The sequence below is a fragment of the Pinus tabuliformis genome, chromosome X (assembly GCF_031772625.1).
Source record: "Pinus tabuliformis cultivar Carrire ecotype Pingquan chromosome X, CPIR1, whole genome shotgun sequence".
NCBI classification, from domain to species: Eukaryota; Viridiplantae; Streptophyta; class Pinopsida; order Pinales; family Pinaceae; genus Pinus; species Pinus tabuliformis.
This window is the reverse complement of record NC_142308.1, coordinates 948,662,148-948,687,409: the sequence shown is the minus strand read 5'-3', so window position 1 is coordinate 948,687,409 and position 25,262 is coordinate 948,662,148. Positions and strand designations below refer to the sequence as shown.

General features: G+C 39.4%; 1 protein-coding gene across 1 annotated transcript in view; it reads right to left on the bottom strand.

The window, feature by feature from the left end:
• Positions 1-1,110: 1,110 nt before the first annotated feature.
• LOC149142831 (26S proteasome non-ATPase regulatory subunit 2 homolog A-like) overlaps positions 1,111-25,262 on the bottom strand; it is a 99,450-nt gene continuing 75,298 nt past the window's right edge. Inside the window, exons 13-25 of the mRNA XM_089449647.1 lie at positions 5,542-5,649; positions 5,339-5,443; positions 5,116-5,256; positions 4,849-4,953; positions 4,490-4,711; positions 3,454-3,567; positions 3,127-3,342; positions 2,740-2,799; positions 2,473-2,586; positions 2,300-2,385; positions 1,864-1,972; positions 1,569-1,747; positions 1,111-1,447 (exon numbers count right to left, since the gene is read on the bottom strand). Of these exons, the coding sequence (XP_089305773.1) occupies positions 1,363-1,447; positions 1,569-1,747; positions 1,864-1,972; positions 2,300-2,385; positions 2,473-2,586; positions 2,740-2,799; positions 3,127-3,342; positions 3,454-3,567; positions 4,490-4,711; positions 4,849-4,953; positions 5,116-5,256; positions 5,339-5,443; positions 5,542-5,649 (1,644 nt within the window). The 3' untranslated portion in view covers positions 1,111-1,362. The remainder of the gene's footprint in view (positions 1,448-1,568; positions 1,748-1,863; positions 1,973-2,299; positions 2,386-2,472; positions 2,587-2,739; positions 2,800-3,126; positions 3,343-3,453; positions 3,568-4,489; positions 4,712-4,848; positions 4,954-5,115; positions 5,257-5,338; positions 5,444-5,541; positions 5,650-25,262) is intronic.

The following is a 25,262-nucleotide window of genomic DNA, read 5'->3' as shown; positions in this document are numbered from 1 at the left end:
ATTTCCCTAGAATTTGAGGGTACTCCCACACGTCCCCCTTGTGCGTCTCCCCGCACCCGCGTCTCCCCGTCTCGGAGTCTTGGTGGAACATTGGTATTAAGTTTCAAAGCCTCCCTGCTGGGCATGGAATGAATATCCATGCTTCACGTTCAAGTCTGTCTTTCTATGTTGGCTTTCAAATAGGTTTTAGTCCACATGAATACTCTTCTTCTACATCAATCAAGACTATAGAGAAGCTGTTAATTAGATCTTTGGAAAAGCTGGCTTTGTCATTTGGTTTCTCACAACTCAAAGATGACAAAGCACGAATTCAGTGTGATGAATATGCAAACGACAATCAGAGGATAAGTGTAGCAAACCATTATAATGGTCCTCTTCTGTAGGCACTGATCATCAGTGGCCTGAAGTGATTATGATGAAGACAATGTGTTAAAACATGTTAGTCAAGGCCTCGAACTAAGGTACGGAGTAAGAACTAGTTTGCAGACAAATAAAAACGTATCTGATGATGTGCCCCCAAGTTTTTCTGCATATATTGAAGTTAACTCCATCTACTTTGATAATGCTTTTTGATATGATTCAATTCATAACAGTAAATATAGATCGGGAGTACAGTTAATACACATATTAAGAAACCCAGCCGTATGCTTTGCATATGATTCACATGAAAGAAAGATTGAGGTTTGTGGTTTTCTCTCAGTGAAATAAGAGTCGCAGCGGCAATCTCAGTTTTTCTTTGTTCCTTTCTCCTATCTGGGTTGAAGCATCTCATGCCACTTCTAGTTTCTTTTGAATTTAAAAAAAAAAGTTGGAAGCATACTTTGAACTCAATGTCAACTATTAATTGAAGTGATCTCTTTTGGGATAGAAAACATCTTAAGAAATAAATTACAAAAATCTGCAACGAATATGGCATCATTCTGGTAATTGAAATGATAAAAAGCATCATAGAAATAACCCTGCAATGAATATAGTATCTGTATGAACCATAAAAAGCAGTAACGAGGGAAAAAAAATGTGTTGAAATAACAAGCAACTTACTAGAGACATACATAAGAACCAATAGAATTGACAACAACGACAAATGTAACAGCTAACATCTAGTCAGAATTGAAGAATGCAATATTGATTGAATATTTTCATTTGCCATTTTTACAGTTAAAAAATTATTTCTGACATCTGGTAAACGAAAATCCCAACCAGGAACACAAAGAAATGACCTCCAGCTAGGAGCTTCCAAACGGAAAATGTGGAGTTAAGCATTGGAAGAGGAATTGAAAATACTTCTGAATCCCTTCCAACTCAGGAATCAACTGTCACTTCCTTTGATCCATCCATTCAAAACAATCAGATTTTATTCAATTAGCTGGTACGGTTGTCATGCTGATAATCAGGATTTTCTTTCAAAATGACAAACCCCTCTAACACTGAAGATAGAGGTATATACCTGCAAAATGCGAGACAGTAAAAAGGTTATCAACAAGACCATTATATTTTATAATGGTGTTATGATTCTAGCAACTCAGCTTGGGCAAAAATTAGAAAAAACAGGAAGAACGCCATCTCACTTTTCTGTTGCTAGTTCTGCTCTATCACCAGTTGCAAGTACAACAGGAGTTGTGTGTGTCTGGAATCCAGTTATAGTCTTTGGGCGACCAGCCTGACCAACAACATCTACAGCTTGTCCTACTCGAACCGGAACTGACAAAGCTTTCAAATTCTCGTCCACTGTCATTAGCATCCTTGGCTGCAATGTGTGATATGGTATTCAAAGATCAGACAGCCCAAGACTTTTGACTCAAAGACAATTTACCACTGATAATGCATAACACCAATAAATAACTTCTTGAAAACCATACAGACCTGCATGGCCAACACAAGGAAGTAGAGAACATAATGGTATTTTCCCAAAATAATATTCTTCATGTCCAGACATGCATGGAGCAAAGTAACAATCCCAGCCAATGCAGAGCTGCAGGAGAACATTTAATCTTGATTAGACAATAGAAATTATGCTAAGGAATCTTTCCTGATATGAACATGTGCAGAGCACAGAGCCTTTAGACTTTCGACAAGACAATCTTCTAAATTTAGATATAGTTAGACTTTCTCAGTTACATGAGTTTGACCTTTGACAGTGCAATCTACCAATACTAGATATAGTTAAACTTGCACGTTAGTATTGCTCGTACTATTTCAGAAATGGAAAACAATATTCTTCTCAATCTTTTTTCTATCAATAAAGAGAATGTCTCAGAAATTTTCTATAACTTCAACAAGAAAAAATTATACAACTTACTGTGACAGAAGAAATCGGTCTGAATGATAAGGATTCAGAGTTAATAACCCCTTTCCTAGATGCACCAAACCTTGAGCAATACGAACCTGTAATAAATTCATTCAACTCACATTGCTGCACAAGAAAATTTTACGAGAAGGCAGATCTCAAAATATAATGCATAAATAACTTACACAGAAAAGGAGACTAGGATCTTTGTAATAGTAGCTTGAAAGATTTCGGAGCATGCCAGCTATTCGAGCATTATTCGTTCCTGCACCAATTAATCCCAGAGCCAACGTTGCTGCCTGTAAATGACATGAAAAGTCCATTTTCCTACATTGTCAGTGTCAAAATAACTTAAAGAATAGAACCTTCACAATCTGTAAGAAACAATTTGTACTTTTAGAATAAAACAAACAACAAAACTCCAAAACCTTGAACTTCCAGTAGCCTCTTACCATAGCAACTTCCGAATCAGTGTCATGACTAAGTCTACTTAATGTGTCCATCACATTAACCTGTAGAGAAAGCTACAAGTGAGTATTTACAAAAATGGTCTTTTACTGCATAAACAATAAGATGAACTTAGTCAAGTGGGTCTAGCTCAAGTGGTTGAGAGGAAAATTGATATCCTCCCCAGACAGGTTCAAATCACATGGTGTAACATGGGATTCTTCACAAGACATTTTGGAGTATTAGAATCCAGTTTACACCGGGTACCATCCTCAGAATGAGGAGAAGTACATGGCAGGTTTCAACGAGATATACAATTTGAGTAAAAATACACAATAAAGTGAACATTAGTACATACAGAAGAGGCATCAGGTTATAACGTCCACCATTACCTTAGGATTTGATATTGACAATAGGCCAAGAGCCAAAGGGACAGATCTCCTTATATTTTGCTCTCCATATTGCAAGAGATGCTCCAAGGAACGTATAGCCATTTCAAGGCCAAGTTCCTCAGCCATAGCTACCATTGCAATACCAATTACAGCTGGTGCCTGATGACTCTCACCCTTCTCTAGATGTTCGGCACAAAGACCAAGAAGACTTTGTACCTGAAGACCATTATAAGCTGTTTTTAGAAGTGAAACATGCATCCCATATGCAATATATTTTGCACATTTTCCATATAAATACAAAACATATTAAAAGTAAACAAGCAACACCTTGAGAACATTTCCAGTCCCAGCATATGCACAGGACTCCAGCGTAACTTGACAATATCTTGATATTTTTTCATTGAATGTCTTTGCTACTTCCAAAGTTGCATCGACTTTTTCCTGTTTATTTCAATAGAAGAGTTAAAAGCCTGTGACTTAGAGAAAAATGGAGGAAAACCTGTATTCTTGTTAGCATAGACATTATGCAAGCCATACATCACTACCTAGTGCCATAACAAACTTAACATCTCACAAAAATCAAGCAAAACACTTCTTTAATACCTATAGCATCATTGGCAATAAATCTTCTTCAACATATTGGAAACAGCACGGTGACCCTCATTTAATCTTTAGCTTAAACCATTACCTACGTGCTCTTAGCTAGATCTTTCCACCTTGGAAAAGTTTAAATACCAGAAAGCAGAAAAAATAGCACCCAGGAATCCGCAACAGTATGTTATATAAATGAATGTTTTACTTGTTCCTTGTCAAAATGCTATCAAAAGGTATGTTTTCTAGAAGTTACTAAACTATAAATTCCCTGCATACGTTTGTATAGTTGAGTGCTTTAGAAAATCATACAGATGGCAACAAACAAGATTCCTAAAAATGACCTCTTGGCTAAACAACACGGTAACAACCTTCAATGTTAGTACAAATACAGCATTAAATAGAGCTTCTGACACTTTTTTGGGACTGCCAGGGAGTTGAGAATATCAGCAATCTCTAATCAGTCATCACTCCCAGAAACCTCTTGTGGACATTTCATATCCCTAATTTACCCACTTCCCTTTTATCACTGTATCAGCTGGAAATTGAGCAGCTCCTCTGGAGTTTGTGTGGACTGGATCTCATGTAAAGTATTTCATAATTTTCCTTTAAATATACCTCTTTCTTCACTCTTCTTTTTGAAAAAAATTAGCATATCTTATGTTTCTTTTTCTTACAGCATATTCCCAAAATAAGCACAAATCATTGACCAATATATGTCTGGAGGATATAATGGCAGTTAATGGACTCTGTTCAAAATCAATCCACTCACCTGCTTTCCAAGATATAAGAGGCCAAGGCCTAAACAAAGAAATCGAGTAAGTGGCTCTCCTAGCTCAGAATCACTTCTCTCCATCAAGGCAATAATAATTGACTGAGCCACTTCATCATTGCAAGATCCAACATAGATCAATCCAAGAGATATAGCAGTGAAGGCAATTACATCTATCGGAACCTTCGAGTCTACTAAAATAGGAGAAAGAAGTTTAAGCACCTGCAAGAACATATAAAATACACTAAAATTAATAACCATTGGGAAAAGAGGCAAGTCAGAAGATGAGCAATATTCCTAACATCTCAGTAGATATAGTTGGAAATATAATTGCATCGAGGGAGACAGTGTTTCCTCACATCCTCCTTTTGAGAACCAGCATATGCTAACCCAAGGCCCATAATTGCCCCAATTCGAATGTTTGACTCATCCTTACTGACGTACTCTGCAAGAAGTGCGTATGCCTGAAATTAAACGTTCATAAGATAAGGTAAAGAGATTAATAACCCATTGTAAAGGAATTTGCCGTAAGAGCAAAAGATGTCTACTAAAAAATAAACTTAGCAATATATCATTTTCTAATGCAGAAACAAAATGATGCAAAAACAAACACAACAGTAACTTACAGGATCACATTCGTTTTGGATGCCACAATTTACAATACCAACTGCGAGCAAAGCTCCAGCAATCGCATGATTATCATTGCTACTGAAATACTTGTCTATTTGTGTAAGGCCCGCATCAACATCCCAAAGGAGAATCAAACCCTAAAAAATCAACAAAAAACAAATATGAATTCAAGCACATTCGCTTTGCAAATTCTTAATTTGGCACATCAAAAAAACTTACCAAACTGGCAGCAGCACTAGCTTTCCCATGTTCTTTGTTCTTAAAAAGCCAATTTGCAGTGCTGCCACCACTAGATGATTCCGTAGCAGCAGTCATTAATTTGTCCTGCACATCAACATGATAGTTAAGATGTAGTTCCAATGGCAAAAACATGTAACTGAATCAATCATTCAGACTATACACCATAAATCCTTCAAACTTACTTGACCAAATCCAGCATTGACAAATGCATTCACAAATGTGGCAGCCAAGTTCTGACGGGCAGAATCAACACTTGCACCCGCACTTGCACGCCCATCAATCAAATGTGCCTATAATATTCAAATCCATATTTATTCAAATGTGTCTAGTCAAGAATATGGAAAGATAAATGTAGCATAATGAAAATAGACCCTTCACAAACTAAAAAGCACAAAGAGGTTGGCTCCTACGACATTCTAACCTTTTAAAACTTCCAGAACATACAAAGATTATGTCCCTTTCGTAGATTGATACAAATCATAATGAAAACAACCTTCATTATGGCTGTGATCTCATGCATCAAAGCTTAAAAGCAACACAAAATCAGATAAGACCATTTAAGCAATGAATGAATAACTCAACCAGGACAAAATCATAGTTTTCAGAAAATGAATATTTTAAACATTATAGCCAGGCAGATTGAGAATAGATAGCAGCTTGAAATGGCAATCGCTTGCCAGGTTTATCTTTCAATAATCCCAGGTGTCTTAAAATTCAACCAGGACAAAATGATAGCTTTTAGAAAATGAACATTTTAAACATTATAATTTATAGGTATGCAAATTGACAATAGATAGCAATTTGAAATGACAAACATTTACCAGGTTTGCATTTCAAAATTCCCAGATGCCAGTATGGCATGGTCACAACTGAAGGGATATATCGAAAAGACTTATAAAAGTTTAAACAAATGGAAACATAATTTAATGACTGACAAGAGATTTAAGCTTCATAACATTCCAAAAAGATTCAAACCGGAAACATTTCAATATCTGATCCGGATCTTGGGAGGAGGCCCCCAAGATCTAAAAGATTGAAATGGATCTTGGGGTAGAGACCCCCAAGATCTGAAAACTTGAATTGCCAGAAGAAAAAGAGGAGAATGCCCAATAAACAGGTTAATGGGTGGATGAGTACCATGGGTTGGTGCCATTTTCCATTCGGATCAATATCACTATCTAATTCACACCAGCATTAACACGTCCACTTTTCAATCTAAGTGCCAGCAGAAGCAAACCTAAGAAAACTTATCATCCTATTATCTATATGTGGAAAGGGGAAATCATCCATCTTTGTGCTACCCACCAAGATAGATACGGAAGTGAAAGCATTTAATGACTTCAAATCCTGAAACAGAATTGTGCTCACTCACTTTTAGATATCACTATTTAATTCACAGCAGCATTCACACATCTACTTTCCAACCGAAGTGCTGGAAGAAACAAAACTACAAAACTTATCATCCTAAATGTGGATAGGGGAAATTTCCCACCTTTGTGGTACCCACCAACATAGATACAGAAGGGAACGCATTTAATGACTTCAAACCCAAAAACAGGATTGTGCTCACTAACTATTCAATATCGCTATTTAATTCACAGCGACATTCACACGTCTACTTTCCAACCTAAGTGCAGGCAGAGACAAAACTAAAAAACTTATCGTCCTATATGTGGATAGGGAAGTCTTTCATCTTTGTGCTACCCACCAACATAGGTACAGAAGCGACAGCATTTGATAACATCATATCCCAAAATCGGATCGTGCTCACTGCATTTTCCTGATTTCAGCTATAATATGAAGTCTCGGCAGTTTAATAAACAATCTTCAGCCCACAGCCATATATGAAATGATAGTTATTGGCAAATAAAACTTGTCATCATAAGCACACTTTGAATAAATGTGAAATTCAAATAAGCAGAGTTAGAAATTTGTAGTTACTAAGGTTTTCCTACTTTAGTATATTGCTACTTTGCATTCATTTCCTTCAATCACAAAGCTGTCTCTAAAAATAAATATAGATGGAATACCAACTTAAAAAACACAAGCAGGTAGCAACATCATTCTAAAGAAAACAAATTACTTCTGTAGGCAAAAATTTCCAAGCACAAATTTCAAAATGGTGAAGCACCAATATAGACTAAAGCACTGAATATCTCAACATATCCAACATGTGAAAGGCCATATTTTAAATAATTATAAATCTAAGTCACGTGACACAGGGACACGAGACACACAGGACACAAAAATTCAAGTGTCCGACACAGGCACAATGACCCCCCCAAACAGGACACATAGAACACGTTATATATTATTTTATTAATATATATATATATATATATATATATAAAAATTAATACTAAATAGATATTTCTTACACAATCATTCATGATACAAATTCAGACATAGGTCTAGATTCTACATTGTAAATTTAAATTGTAAGTTTTACAAAGTAACATTATGCATACAAATACAATTGTGACAGATTGATCAATGATCCAATAGGAGAAAGACAAGAAATTGCAGTTTTCTCAATAAGTCATCAAAATCAAAATGTGCTACATAGGTAGTAGCAATGCCAATGGAAAATACAAATAGCAAATACAAAACAACTACAAGGTAGTAGGTAGTTGATGACTCATGAGTCATCAATCATCATCATCAAAATCAGCATCATTGTACCACTGCTCTCCTTTGTATCCAACGTCATTTTTGCATCTACTCGTGTGGAGGATGACCCCTCAAGAGTATCACCATCATCAAAAGTGTCAGGCTCTAGCATTGGGTCATTAAGATCCAAGTTGGCCAATGCCAACTCAACATTGTTGTCCAAACCCATATCATCAGGAAAGACATCTCACATCTTTGTCTTTCCCTGCAACCACTCATACCTCTGACAGTAATAAGACAAAGGTTGGTGTGCACATACACCATTGTCTTTGCCTAGACTGCTCAAGCCTGTTCTTCTTGACACTATGCAAATTCCCATATGTGCTCCAATTCCTCTCGCAACAAGAGGATGAAGTCATCTAAGAGAGAAGCCTCATGGTTAACTACTGTAGAGGAGGGCTTGTTGCCCCATGAGTTGCCCACCAAGAATAGGGCTTCTTAGCCCCCCTATCTCTAATCACAACATAGCCTGCAAATCGCCCAGTGCCAGTGCAAAACTCTGCAAAGACATCCTTGTTGGAATTTCCAAGTCTATCTATTAGAAATCCTTCATGTACTTTCTGATTTATTTCTTCCTACTTGTTCTATTAATTAACAGGTTATCTACCATGTAAATACTGAAAATAAATACAAGTACATGCTCAACACATACAGATCATCAACTGAAGCAAAAACAAGCACACAAGTGACACCATTATTTTTGGACTAATTTCCCTAGAAAAAGCCAATGCGGGAAAACCAGTGCAGCTATCTGAGGGTTTTATTATTAAGCAGTTTCAGAATACAATCTGGGTGCCAAACTGGCTCACCCAACAGAGAATACTCTCGGCAGAAGTACCTCTCAGTCAGACACAGATATTCCGACTAAAACCCCGGATGAACAATCCCACAGCTCTCAGCTCCAATCTGCCCCACGAAATCTCCAGCGTCAGCTTCTAGGGACTACGTCAGCCTCTCTAGCCCAACGTTAGCCCAACTAGCCCTGCGTCAGCTTCTGGAGGCTTTGTGTCAGCCTCTAGAGCCTCTGCATCACCCACGCTAGCTCTCTCTGGCACTGCGCAACTCCTGGTTGCCTCTGTGTGGGCCCTGACTGGCTCTGCGTCCCTCTCTCCCGACTTCTGCTCTAATGCTCTCGATACCCTCTCTGCCTCTCTGCTTCTGTATTCACTACCCCTCAGCTACAACTCTAATCACTCCTTCGATTTCCTCAACAAGCCCTGCCCCAGAAAATCAAATTCTTGATCAACTCAGTGTGTTCTCCAAGTGACCCTCGAGCCTCCTCTCATACTTTTCTCGTTGACAATTCAACAGTCGAGATTAAGTCCCTAATCAACGGCTAAGATTAGATCTGATTTGATCCATGACTTTTGGACCATTCTAACTCAGTTTTATATTAATTCACATTAATATTTTATTTTCCCTAAGTTTAGACTTAGGGACACCATTAAAAATATTAATTATTTTAACATCTCCCAAACTGGTTAGATGCTGCCCAAACCATTTCTGGGTATTGGAGATCTCATGTGCTTTAGCCTCTTCACCAATTTTCGTGGCTAGAGCACATCCAATGCTACCCCAAATCAACACTGCCTCTTAGCGAGGATTGTGCTCTAGTGACTCCTCACTAAGCATCACCCTGATCATCTGACATCGGTTCTTGTGTTGATGCTAGGCCTACTGCCCAACATCCTCTACACTGTTGTATCATGTACTGCTACCCATGGCCCTACCACTACCACTGCCACTGCTACTGTTGCATCTGTACAACAGCTCCCTCTGCATCCGTGTTGTTGCCCATGGCCCTGCCACTGCCACGACTACATCTGCACTGCAATCCCTCTCATCATGCCGCATCGTGCTGCCCATAGCACTGCCACTGCTAACTGCTGCACTTCAACTCAGTTACTAAGAAGTAAGTAACTGATCTCCCAACTCTAACATCTCCGTCAGTTCTGCTACTCCTCTTCGAGGCTCCCGTAGCAAGGTATAATCCAAGAGGTTGGGTACCTCGAGGATCCTGCCCCTCATCGCCTATAGTCCGTCTGACTATAGCTCGATGTCTCCCCACTTCCTCTCACGAGGTGCATGAGCACTCATGGCACAGTCATCATCTGTCTCCACTTCTTTCTCCACCCTTGCTGGCGCAGCCTTGGTCTCAGAAGCCTCTCCCTTGCTCTTCTTCCTCGGACACTGGCTCGCATAATGACCCAGTTCCCCACAGTGGAAGCATTTGACCTTGGAGAGGTCCTTCTTCTTTCGTTTCTCTTGCTTTCCCTCAAATGCTAGGGCAGCATCCTCCTCTTCCTCCTTCTTGATTCTAACCCCCTTGTCGTTGCTTCCTGCCTTGGTTAGCCTTCTAATCTCTTCCTGACGAAGAGTCGCCCACAGTTCCTCCCAATCTCGAAACATGTTGGAGTTTCTAAGTCTATCTATTAGAAATCCTTCATGTACTTATTGTTCTCAACCGGGTCAACTGGGATCGCTATCATTTTCAAGGCGAAGTCCTTGAGACGATTCTTGTCTAGAACGGACAAGACGCCAGCCTTCCAGACTACAAAGTTTGAGGCTCCATCCAGTCTGTCTTGATCTCTTACCCCGTTCACTGCCATCTCGTTGCTCCTCTTTCGAGTCTCCCTACTTCCCTCCTGGAAGTTCTCGGTGTGACTCCCTATGAGCCTCGATTTCCCTCCCGGAAACCCCTCTGCCAATGTCGAGATGCCCCCACTCCAATCATTAGTGCAGTTGCACCACTGATCTGGATTTCTTGGCTAGAAATCCTCGGCAACAACTCCCTCCTCCTTGGTCTTGCCCTGTTAGGTATTGTTCTAACCACAGTACCCCACCAACGTCACTCTGCAACTTCTCCACAACCTCCTATGCCCCAGCAAATTGAAGGTTAGAGCCTCTAGACTCTGCACAATCCCGGCACCAACAAAATCTGCACCTCCCGGCCACGAGCGTCAATCCTTCCTGACTAAGAAAAATGATGGGGCACTACGTAGGTAAGGTCTGCTCCTTTCTGCCACTGCGTTGATCCTTCTCTCGGCTAAAACTTGATGACGCAAGCACTGCATCACCCCTTCCTTGCTACTTTTCCGCTAGGAACAGCTTCTTTCACTCGAGACAACTGTTTCTGTTGTGGATGTTCTGCTCGGCTGATGCCCTCAATTCTCCTGTGATCTGCAACCATGCTTTGATACCATGTTGGAATTTCTAAGTCTATCTGTTAGAAATCCTTCATGTACTTTCTAATTTATTTCTTCCTACTTGTTCTGTTAATTAACAAGTTATTTACCATGTAAATAGTGAAAATAAATACAAGTACATGCTCAACACATACAAATCATCAACTGAAGGAAAAACAAGCACACAAGTGATACCATTATTTTTTGACTAATGTCCCTGAAAAAACCCAATGTGGGAAAACCGGTGCAGCTATCTGAGGGTTTTATTATTAAACAGTTTCAGAATATAATCTGGGTGCCAAACTAGCTCACCCAACAGAGAATGCCCTTGGCAGAAGTACCTTTCAGTCGAAGAGAGATATTCCGGCTAAAACCCTGGATGAACAATCCCACAGCTCTCAGATCCAATCTACCCCACGAAATCTCCAACGTCGGCCTCTAGGAACTACATCAGCCTCTCTGGCCCAGCATCAGCCCAACTAGCCCTACGTCGGCTTTTGGAGGCTCTGCGTCACCCACGCTGGCTCTCTCTGGCACTGCACAGCTCCTGGCTGCCTCTGCGTGGGCCTTGACTGGCTCTGCGTGGCCTCTAGCCGGCTCTGCGTCCCTCTCTCCCGACTTCTGCTCTGATGCTCCTGGTACCCTCTCTGCCTCTGTGCTTTTGTATTCACTGCCCCTCAGTTACAACTCTGATCACTCCTTCGATTTCTTTAGCAAGCCCTGCCCCAGAAAATCAAATTCTTGATCAACTCGGTGTGTTCTCCAAGTGACCCTCAAGCCTCCTCTTATACTTTTCTCATTGGCAATTCAACGGCCGAGATTAAGTCCCTAATCAACGGCTAAGATTAGATCTGACTTGATCCATGACTTTTGGACCATTCTAACTCAGTTTTATATTAATTCACGTTAATATTTTATTTTCCCTAAGTTTAGACTTGGGGACTCCATTAAAAATATTAATTAATTTAATATCTCCCAAACTGTTTAGATTCTGCCCAAACCATTTCCGGGTATTGGAGATCTCATGTGCTTTAGCCTCTTCACCAATTTTTGTGGCTAGAGCACATCTGATGTTACCCCAAATCAACAATCCTCCACCTCATCAAGGGATGCTCTATCTTAAAAAATTTGCCTCAATGCATCCTCCCTCCCCTGTGAAATTTCACCATCCATGTGAGGAGGGAATCTACGGGAAGGTCCACCATTCAGCCACTCATGGTTGTAGTATTTTGGGTTCAATGAGTGAGCCATACAAAGATGTGCAATCTTTGTCCCATCTACTAACAAGAATACCCTGTATGGTGGTGAAGAAGGCCTTTGATGATGTCCCATACTCAGGGCACTCACTCTGTAAAATAATGGTCCTCACAGACTCAATCATGGAATCCCATCCCTCATAAACCTCTCCTAAGATGGGTTAGTCTGTATCTGCAAATCGTAGCAAAGCAATGATAGGGTCCATGATCTTAATAGTGAGATCTACCCTCTCCCACCAAGCATCATCTAACATTGTGTCCTTGACTCTTTTTGAGGTTGCTTGATCTGTCTTTCTCCAAACTTACCAAAACTCTGAAATAACCATGGCCCTAAGAGCGATCTTGATCTCCCTCAACCTCTTCCACATGATGAATGACGAGGCAAACTGTGTATCTGCAATCTTTAACAATGATAGATTGGTGTACTCCTTGTAGATTGTGAGGTCATTTGTATGATTTTGTACAAAGTTGCGGATATGTTGTGCATCCTCAATAATAGTTATAATCCAAGGCACATCAAAAGCAATAAATTTAAGTCTTAAATTCAAGGAATGGACAATGCAAGGTGTCCAAAATACTCGTGGATATTTAGCTTTCACAATCATGTCAGCAACCTTGGAAACAGGTGCATTGTTTGCAGTGATTTGCACACAAGAATCAACACCTAAATCTTCAATAACTTTAATGAACAACTCACCAATATATTGTGCATTCTTGTATTGCTCAAGTGCATCCATTGATTTCAAGAAAACTGATCCATTCAAGGAAGACACCCTGAAGTTTGATGAGTGGGTGGCGTGTTGGATCTGTCCATCCATCAAAAACAATACTAACCCCAGATGTTGGCCATGTTGATTTAATAGGCTCAAGCATTTTGTCCACCTCTTTCTTTGCCTTAATTAACAATGTGGTTCTAAGCTTCCCTAACCCAAGAGGCACATACCCTGATGGAGCTCCTTAAGTTAGGACTCGGCACATCTCAAGAAATAAAGGTGAGCGTGCAACATTAAAGGATATGAATTTCTGATAGAAAAAAAATGCAAAGATGAGATCAAGTTCTTCCCGTCTCTCTTTCGGAAAAATCATGTCCACTAGACCAAGTGCCATTGCCTTTTGTTTTGCTGTTTGACCCACACACCCACCAAAACTCTTAGATGGAAATTTGTTGTTGTTTTTCCTCAAGAATGGATGGGGATCACCATCCTTGTTTTTTCTAGATGATGCAGCCGCCCTTGCCACACCAACTTTGGCCTCTTTTTCCATTTCTTTCCTCCTAGCTAAAGACACCTGTGTACATGCTCCAATTCCACAACTTGGCAAAGCCAACAAATGACTTTTCACACAGTAATAAGTGCTCTTGAAATGATTGTTGCAATAGTTACATTTCCAAGCAACATTGTCTCCTTCCTTCAACTTGCTACCTAGCCCTTGATCTCTTGTGACATACTTCCACAAGGGATATTTGTTTTCTTGAGCATGTTGTCTTTCTAAATTCATTATGCCCTCAACATTTAAAGTTGTTGTTTCAGCCCCACTTCCAATAGAGGGAACACTTGCAAACCCTGATGAAATTGGAACAGGAGGAGCATCACCAATGGAGACATTCTTCCCCTTCCTTTGTCGTTTCCCTGTTGCCTTTGATTGATCCATGAATGTTGTAAAAAAAATAATGAAAAATGCACAAACTTATAAAAAAAATGGACATGCAAACTGCTGTAGCAAAAATGCAAAAAATAGAAGCAAGATGCACTTACCTATTGCTTGAATCACCTCCAAGATGCTCCCAAACCCTTTGCTAGAAGCTCTCACACACCCACAACAGAAGACACTCAAGAATGAGTGACAAATGAGCCCAAATCGGGCTTTATCGTCCATGTGGCACGCTTTTCTATGGGACACAAGCTATCCCACGATCCAGGCACACTAATCGGACACGTGTCCCAGCAAATCATGTCTGATTCGTGGGATTCGGGACACAAGGAGGGCTTTGGACGAATCCAGTTTACTAGTTATAAATACTAATTAGATTCCAACTAAACATCAAATTCTGGTCTAACAATCCAATCTCTAAAGTAAATCTAGGAACCTTGGTATTTAGTTCAACTCAGTTGCAATATTGATATCATTTTCAATAGTCCAAAACATGAAATTTGCAAATCTAGAACCTTCTGATTTTTGCAATGAGTCATCTAAATGAAGTTATTTCCTATTGGGATACATTATGCAAATTATTTTCATAATACATAAATATATATTTAGAAAAGACTCAGAAGTGAAGGGTTGACACCAATTTTATCAAAACCAGAATCAACCAAAGGTCAGAACCAGAACCAGATCAAATCCAGACCAGAACCAGCCAATAAACCAGGTTTACGAACTGGTAAACAAAAAATTACAAAAAAATATGTCAAAGTAGATTCAAACCATTAGACACCAAATACGCAAAATTTGCTGATGTATTTAGCATGTAAATCATTTTTTTCTAGTTTTTGCTTGATTTTTGCAGCTTTCTGGGCATGATGTAATGCAGGTCGGACCCAGGTTTTTAGTGCCATTGCAGAACCAACCGAACCAGCCTACCAGTTTTGGGTTAGCACCACTACAATCTGAACCAGTCCAGACGAGCCAGTTCTAAGAACATTGAAATAGCCATATAATTGTAACAATGATATGTTTACTCTGGCTATGTTGTCAGATTTTGGTGTCAAGTTAGCCCAAGTCTACATACCAATGTCACAAATACATGACTAGGAATTACAACAGCTTCAAATATAGGGAATAACGTCCAACTTGATGGAGCCAACAATTGAGAAAAGCCACAGTTAATCAACTCTAGGCAAATAACCCTGTGGATGTAGCATCCAAAAACCCATCCAATTGAACCTCCATTTTGTTATTAAAAAATGCCATTCCATCACTTTTCAGCGAATAATTAGAAGAGCATGTCTGAATATGCCTCTAATGATCTACATTTGTGTGTGTCCAATTAATACGGTAAATGAAGAGACAAAGCCTGGACCACAACATACAATCACACAAACGGATATGCAAGGACCGTGAAACCACTAAGCACAACGAACAGACTGTTAGGAATCAAGGGCAGATTGTAGATAGGATTTTATTAACTGATTTCTCTGTTACTTTCTTATGATCTTATATTAATTTATCATTATCATTATCATGTTCTGTTCATCATAAAGATAAGTGCCAAACAAGAAGATGACAATGCAAAAAATAGAAGACACCAGAGATAGGCTCCATGCCAGGGCAAAACCCCTCAACAGGGGAAAACCCAGATAACTCTCTTCTTAAAGAATCAATTCAAGGAGACTTCCAAGCCCACAGACCCTAGACAACACACCAAGATCAGGTCAGCCACACAAGATGATGTAAGACTTGCTGTTTCTTCTAGCAAAGATTCGGATCTGATCTTCCATAAAAACTCAGCTGCCAAAAAAAGATAGTCCAAGACCAAAATCAGAGAGAGATACTCCGCTGCATTCTTTCCAGACCTTCGTACTTCTTATCTTGCCTCAGTGTTCCAGAACATTGATGCTCAAGTGTAGAAGTTCGATGCTCAAGTGTATTCTTGTGGAGGACGAATGCTCCTCTTTTTATGGTCTTTCTTGTGGGTGGATGGGCCTCATTTAGGCCGGACTTTAGGGGCTGGCCAACCTGACTCTTGGTAGCTTCTAGATAATTCTTTACATCAATAATAATTTTCTTTTCTTGATACACGAGGCCTTAAAGAATCTTTTCATCATGACTTTGACTTGACTCAAGACTCAACTCATAGAGCACAAAATGGGTGCTTTAACCTAGGACAAATAATCATGGGCAAGAAACCCATTTACATATAAATATTTTTCTTTCAAAAAATATTTTTCTTTCCTTTTTCTTTTGAGTACAATAAAATACACCAACTCATGATACAAATACAATTATGAAAACCGAAACTAGTCACAACTTTCGACACAGACCAAGTCTGAGGGTGTTTTGTGGAGTGTTTAATAACCAAAAGAAATCTAATGCATGACCATCAGTATCATGTGAGGCTTTTAATTTAGAGATATTGAATCCAAATTCAGAATATTACATGCCACCCAATATTTGTGTCTATGAATAACAACTTGGAAAAAGACATTTTTTAAAAGTTTTTAATTCATGGTATTGGTACATAGAATCTTGTGTGACTTTGACAGTTGAAGTAATTAAATAATATAAATTTTTCTCTATGTTTGTTTTATCCAAGGAAATAAAGGAATGAATGTGTGGTAATGGAAAATGTGCATATGAAGCAAAGGAAAACTAAACTTAAATGGGTTTCTTCAGCCACCATTCTTACCCTCGTGCAACCTCTGTGCCTTTCAGGACGGTCCCTGTTTGCAGTGAGGCAATTTCTGTCTGTCACAAATCCCTGCTTGACTTGAGGTGGATTTCTCCTTCAGTGTGACACATTTTGCTTGTTTAGAGATCTTTTATAGTGAAAAAATCTCCTTCACTGTGACAGATTCCTGCCTGTTTCACAGCAGATTTCTCCTGTAATTTGACCGGTTTCTACTTGTTTATGGTTTCCTAAATGCTTCAAGGTAGATTTCACCATCATTTCTATAGGAGGTCCTGTAGAGTCATAATTTATGAGACTGGGTAAAGTGGTCTTCTATTGTAAAGGGTAGGACATCTTGAAAGGAAATGATGCTCATCTTCAAGCTCCTTTGTATAATACGCACCATGATCATAAATGTTAAATAACAGCAATGCAAAAACACAGACAATGTTATTTTTTAATTTCATAAAAAATCTGTTATGACATAGATTGAGAAGCAGAATCTAGCAGCAATAAACCTTCTGAAAACAAAGCTGTCTAAAGACGAACATTAAAAGTTAGTCAAAGGATTAGATATGCTTGGAACATTAGCAGTATATGTGAGAGGCCTATTGAGTGCAATTGCTGCTCCCTGGAATCCCAATAAATTAAAAAAGCAAGACTATTAGGATAGGCAGGTATGAATTTTTTCAGCTTCTGATGTCTTCTCACCATTCATTTTAATAATAAGACTGTATTTAGTCTAACGGTCATAATATACTTCAATGTATCTCTATCAGAAGACATCTGACATTTCTATCTCATTTTACATGTTGAACAGAACCATCATATCTTTCCCTCTATCCATTGTTGAAGCTTCTGGTAGCTTCGGAAGGTCTTCTGCATAGGCTTGGTGTCTTAGCATGCAGGAGATAATTAATTGCCTCTTTTAAGCACTTGCTTGGTGAAGTAAGTGATTTGTCTTTTTTCTTAAGTCTAACTTAAGAAAAGTACAATAAGTTATGTCGATTAATTATTGTGGACTTAGTCAATTTATAAGAATAAATAACGAAATTAGTCAAGTGACTTAGAAATGATTTCAACAATTGATCTTCTACATCTTCTAGAAGGGAGATTAGGGTTAGGCATTTGGACTTGATGAAGATTATAAAATAAGCCTAAGGAAGAGGTGAAGACACACAAGGAGAGAGAGCGATTTTCTCTAGAGCAAGAGGCTCGGCTAGACTGTAGCGCAAAGGAGGAAGAGTGCAGGTTCATTTGAGAGCATTTCCAGTGGGCCAAATTGTTGGAGATTGCAAGGCCGAATTCTTGAAGTGAGAGGGAGATTGAATTGTTGGAGAGATGATTTGCCAAAGCCGAATTTCCTGAGGCGCAGAGGCTATTCAAAGGGAAAGCACAAGGTTGAATTGCTTTTGAGAGGTGGGCCGAAATTCTCCTAGCAGAATTTCTTCAAAGGCAAATTTCCACCAAGGCAAAATTCCTAGGGCCAAATTCTTCTAGTGGACACCGACTTACAAGTTCTAGTTAATGCATATTTCCTTGTAATTTCTTTGTGGGTCGAAACCCTAATTTTCCTAAGATTTTAATTATTGAAGGAGAATTGTTGCGTGTTTATCTATTGCAATGTGTGATTCATCTCTGCTTTTATTTCTACTGCATATAAATTTTTGGAAGTTAAAATTCCAGTTATTTTACTTTTCAACAATTCAGAATTTATTTGATTAATAAAATAAATCGCTGGAATAAATTTTTTTGTGAGAAAATAAATCTGGACTGGTATTAAGAGATTTAAAATGGTATCAAAGCTCTAGAAAACTCTAAAGGAGAGATCTGAGATCACTACGGTTTGCAACAAAATTATCTTTTTAATTTTGCAACTGGGGTTTTGTGGCCAAGGTTGATTTGTGAGATAGATGAGATCACTAGGGTTTGCAGCAGCGAATTTCTTCTTTTTACAAAAGAAAAAAAAATTGTTTTTGCAATTAGGGTTTTGTGGCCAAGGTCGATTTTTGAGATGGCATCACTAAGTAGTTTGAGATATGAAAACAAGTTGGATGGGGTCAATAACTTCAGTCCTTGGAAGGAGCAATTAACCATGGTTTCAAAAATGAATGGTTTGTGGAGGTATCATGGAGGTAAATGAAGTGTTGTTTGTATAGGGTTTGGAGAAGAATATCCTATCAATTTTAGCCATGGAGGACAGAGCAATAGAATTCAGCTACATGAGAGATGAAATGGTTGTTGCGTTGAAAGGAGTTGATCCTAATAAGAGGCGACTAATTGGAAGAAGGGAGAAGAATCTCTATCTGTTGAGAGGACAGCCAGTGTAAGCTCTCGTACATAAGAGTGACAGGCAAAGCGAGCTTTGGCATAAGAGGATGAAATGCCTACACTACAAGGTTCTTCCTATGTTACAGAGAATGGTTACACGTTTTGCAAAGATCAAGGTAAAGCAAGAGGGAGTGTGTAAGGACTGCGTACTTGGAAAGCAGGGCAAAGTTGTGTTTCCTCGTAGTGAGACCAAGTAAGCGTGTGTTGGACTTGGTACATTTAGACATTTGTTGTCCTATGCCAATGGAATCAATCACAGGGTCATCATACTTTGTGACATTCATAATGATTTTTCTAGGAAGACTTGGATCCACTGTTGATAATATCGGCGATATATCGACGATATTCGAAAATATCGCGATATTTTCGGCAAAACGATATATCGTCGAGAAAATATCGCGATATTTTCTGTTTTGAAAATATCACCATATTTCAAACTATTGGCAAATATCGGCAAAATATCGCGATATTTTGAAAATATTGGCAAAATATCGCCTATGTTTAAAAATTTGAAAAAAAAATATTTTTTATGCTTACCGATATTTGCCGATATTTCGCCAATATTTTCGTTGATATTGTCGAGAAGATGTTCTCTGGACCCTCGTCGATATTTTGTTGATACCGATATTTTCAACACTGCTTGGATCTACTTCCTGAAGACCAAGGGTGAGGTCTTTGGTCAGTTTCAGGAATTTGAAGCGCTTGTGGAGAACCAGACCAAGAAGAGGATAGGTCCTGAGATTGAGTAACGAGCGCAAGTATACAACCAATGAGTTCCAAGATTTTTACAGGGCAACAGGGATCAAGAAGGAGCTCACGGTACCTTAAAACCCTTAGCAGAATGAGGTTGTTGAGAAGAAAAGCAAGACCATAATGGTGGCAGCCAAGGCAATGATTTATGACTAAGAATTGCCTAAGTTTTTGTGGGCAGAGGCCTGCAATACAACTATGTATCTACATAATATGAGTCCTCACAGAGTGTTTGAGGATATGACTCATGACTTCGTGAGGAGATTTTCGCAAGAGTTAAACTAGGGTTGAATCATCTGCGCATCTTTGGTAGTCTAGTTTATGTTCATGCTCCTACGAAGAAAAGGACTAAGTTGGAACCCTTGTTAGAAAGGGGTGTATTTGTGGGCTAGAGTGAGGTCTCAAAGGCCTATCGAGTCTACATTCCAAGACAAAGGAGAGTTATCGTCAATCAAGATGTCAAATTCGATGAGGGCAAGACCTTTACCAGGTCTCATGAGAAAGAGCCAGCAGGGGTAGAGGATAAGGAGCAAGAGGCTGCTATGGTTGAGCATGGACCAGCAAAGGTAGAGGAAGGAAACAGCTTGTAGATCTGGAGGAGGAGCGAGATGTTCCTTCGAGCTCTACCAGGCGGAGGCCAAAATGGGCCAAGTAGACCTTGAGGGATAATGAGGAGCATGTTGAAGCTCCTGGCAGCATTTTCAGCCAAAGCAAACAACCAACGATATTTTCTAGTTATATGGCCTTGTCCAATAGCAACAGTGAGTTTGGGCCTTCTACTTTTGAGGAGGTTGCAGATGTGCAGGTTTGGAAGGATTCCATGGTGGAGTATAGCTCATGAGAAATGATGTGTGGTACATAGTGCCAAGGCCTGAGGAAAAATCAGTAGTCACTTCTCGATGGATCTATAAGATTAAACATGCATTTGATGGAAGTGTCTAGAAGTACAAAGCAAGGTTTGTGGCGAGAGGGTTCTCCTAGCTGGAGCGAGTGGACAACGAGGAGACATTTGCACCTGTCGCTGGATATGCATCCATTAGAACCAGTGAAACAGGAATCGGCGATTTTCCCGATTAATTGCGATTCCAACCCTGCTCGGCCATGAAACCATCCGAACCGAATCTTTCCGAGTCAAATCACGTTGACCGAGTTTGACTCGTGGTCAACGCGAGTTTGACTCGCGAGTATGGTGATTATTCCGATTCTGCGTTTTTTTCTGAGTCCCACCAGTTTTGGGTTTAGGTTTATCGGGTTTTGGCTTTCGGATTGTCGCATTTATCACTTTATCGGTTACGTGGTAGAGTTGTTTCATAGTCCCGCGTCCAGACTCCAGACACCGCAAAGTCGACACAGCCGCAGAGGCATTCCATACACCGCAGAGCGTGATTGTTGACTGACACGGTTACACTGCAGAGCCGCAGAGCTGCATTCGACGCCGCAAAGCCAGATTGTTGAGATATCATATACCTGCGTGAGCCTTGAGGTAACCCCTCTCTATATATATAATGATGTCTGAGATATAGATGTGAATCGTGATACTGTGATGCGATACAGCAGAGAAGAACAGAGATGCTAATGCCATATATATAACTGTGATGTCATACTCAACTTCGAGTGCCTAGTCCATCCATACATATAACTGCGATGGCATACAACAATAATGCCTGCCATATATGTATCTGCCTGATATATAACGCAGAGTTAATCCATACAAGTTTACAACTATGACCAACTATAACGCAGAGAGATGACAGACATAACCATATCGCAGAGATGCCATGCCATATCGCAGAGATGACATAACCATATCGCAGAGATGCCATGCCTGCCATATATGTATCTGACAGTAGTACTAAGGTGCAACATCCTACAGGGATCAAGCTGTTTTCCAACTCTGATATTTATTTATCCTTATTTTATTTAGTTTGAGAAACAAATTGCACTGTTTTCCAACTCTGATATGAAGCATATCAGATCTATTTCAAATCCACGTCTAATGAGGTAGCTTACTGATACTCCCTAAGCTACGTTCTTGGGATATGCACATGGAGGACCAACATATGTAATAAAAAGTTAAAAACAGGCCCACAGCAAATATTACTCCTCTCTGGACTAAGATCAGAATTATTCTCATCCCCATCTGAAGTATGCTCCATTTGTTCCCAAAGATTCTTGAGGACTGAGTTTTCCTCTTCTAATATGCCAATAAAGTTCAGGCAATCCTCATTGATCCTGAGATCAGATATCAAATCACCATGGACTTGAGCTTTCCTTTCTATCGTTGGACATCTGGCCAAGATAGGAACTGAGGGTTTATCAATTTCATTTGCTATGTGTGCAAAAGGGCATTGAAGCCTTTCTTTAATGTTATTCTCTACTAAACCTATCTCTCTGTACTCCACATTATCTGTTAAAATAGGCTTGCAGTGAATACTAGTCTTCTCTGGGCTAAGACTGAGATTATTTCCATCTCTATAGAAAGCCTGATCCATTTCCATCCAGAAACTTTTAAGAACTGAGTTATCCTCTTCTATAGTGCCACTAAAATTCAAGCCATCGCCATTGATCCTCAAGTCATATACCATATCATCATGGATCTCAACTTTCTTCTCTACCATTGAAGTTATGTATTATGGAGGTTGCTCACACCTCAGGTTAAGTTAAATTCACCTGTGAAGACTTTCTCTTATTTTAATTTTTGCATGATCAATAAACAAGCTTGAAAATTACTTATTCCAAGCACCTTTTTCGAGATTTAATGAGAGATAAGTCAACCTTAGAGGAGGGTGCTACTGTTACTGCTGTTGGTGTGATGGAGAGCACAGTTTTTGGATCTCTTTCGCATAAGATAGGGTGTTGACTATTGAGTATGTTTGCTTGGTAAGGACTCAAGGAGACGCACTTCTTAAGGAATTTTCAAGCAGTTAATGTGCCATTTTTTGGTCTCCTTCGCATGTCATCTGTGCCGTTGTTATGACATGGCACTGCACTTTGGCCTTTCAGCATGACATGGCACTTTCTTGGTGTGCTTTTGTGCCAATTTTTAGAGCTATGTTGTGCTCCATTGAATAAAACCAGGGTTCTGCATGTTTTTTGGTTTTATTGAAAGGCAACATTTCTATATGTTTACTGACATCTGTCTTCATTTAATTTTTTAGATTTCTAGCATATTTTAAATTTTTGGATCATTTTTAAATTTGATTTTTTGTTGTCTTTCACAGGAGCCACAAATTAAACGACTCCAAATCTTAACAGAAGCCACAAATTAAACACAAGTTCAAAGCAACAACAATGCTGAGAGAGAAGGACTTTGCTTGGGCTTATTGTGACAAGATTCCCGGAGACTCCAAGCTCCTTTGTAAATTTTGCAAAAAGGAATGTAGTGGAGGCATTTATAGATTCAAGTTCCACCTTGCACAAATACCTGGCCATGATATAGGTCTTTGCAGCAAGGTTGACGATAATGTCAAATACCAAGCAGCCTTGGCCCTTGAGATGTTAGATCAGCATAATGCCAAGAAAGCAAAGCAAAATACTGAAATAGGAACTCTTGGAGTTGATAGTTTTTCTACCACTAGCCCCATGTCACCTCACTCTGTTGAATCCTCAATGTCGTTCCCAAGTTTTCCACACATGCCTCCAAGGCCAAGTCAAACTCAAAGCCATACGAGTCCTTCGACTCCTTCCTTCAACACTAGAGGTGGAAACATAAACACCTTTTTTGCTCCCCGCACAAAACCCGGTTCCCAACCTACCTTGGATGCCACTGGTTGGGAAAAAAATATCCATAGTCAGGCAAGGAAGGCCATTGCTAACTTTTGGTACTATTCTGACATACCTTTCCACTGTGCCAGAAGTCCTTATTGGCAAGCTATGATTGATGCAATTGCTATTGCAGGTCCAGGGTTCAAAGCCCCTACATCAGAGAGCCTTAGGACAGATATGTTGTTAGAGAGTGTTGAAGATGTCATGCTTGTGCTAGCTGAGTTTCGTTCATCATGGGTAGAAACAGGGTTCACCATCATGAGTGATGGATGGACAGATCAGAGGAATAGAACTTTAATAAATTTCCTTGTATGTTGTCCCGCAGGCACAATGTTTCTCAAATCAGTGGATGCTTCAAACAAGGTTAAGACTACCCAACTTATCTGTGAAATGATGGAGGAAGTCGTCCAAGAAGTGGGAGAAGAACATGTTGTACAAATTGTCACCGATAATGCAGCTAATTATATGGCTGCTGGTAGACTTTTTGAGATTAGGCACCCCACTATTTTTTGGACCTCTTGTGTTGCCCATTGCATAGATTTAATGCTTGAGGACATTGGTAAGCTTCATTGGATACATGAGGTTGTGGAGAAGGCAAAATCCATAACCAAATACCTATACAACCACACTATTGTCCTAAACGCTATGAGAAAATACACTGAAGGTAAAGAAATTGTTCGACCTGCAGTGACTAGATTTGCAACAAATTTCATATCTTTGCAATCTGTGGTTGAGCAAAAGATAAATCTGAAGAGGATGTTCTTGGGACCTGAGTGGATGGGATCTAAACATTCCAAGACCCTTGAAGGCATCGAAATTGCTGCACTTGTGTTTAATGATGGTTTCTGGAAAGATGCCGAAGAGATTATTGCTGTGACGGAGTCCCTTGTTAGAGTTCTCAGGTACTTCAAGTCTTTTAACTTTTTCATTTTTTAAATTTCATTTCAAGCTTCTTTTTATTTACAATGTTTCATATTTCTTTAAATTTGAATGCTTGAACTTTCAAGATGGTTGATGGTGACAAACCCGCTATGGGTTACATTTATGAGGCGATGGATCTCGCAAAGGAGGACATCAAAAGAAGATATGGGGATGATGAGACAGTATATGCCTCTTTGGGACATTATAGATGCACGTTGGGATAGGCAATTGCATTCCCCCTTACATGCTGCTGGGTACTTCTTAAACCCACAATATTTTTATGATAAGAGCAAATTTAATGAGGATGGGGAGGTTGGCAGAGGACTTATGACATGCGTGGAAAGGTGCTTCCCTAATCCAGAACATCAAAGTCGTGTCTTTTCCCAACTACAAGATTATAGGGCACCATCTAAATTGTTTGCCTATACCAGTGCTATAAGACAAAGGTCTAAGATGTTGCCAGGTACCCAGCTTGAAGGCTTCATATATTCATTAAATTTGTTTAAACTTTATTTTGTATGTTAAATGTTTTATTAAATTTTCTTTTCTTTTTAAGTTTTTACTATTTAGTACTTCTACTCACAAACCCTTACCACTTGCTAGGTCTTTGGTGGCAAAACTTTGGTAGTGATATGCCAGATTTAAAGAGATTTGCCATTTGAATCTTAAACCAAGCATGCAGTGCTTCAGGTTGTGAA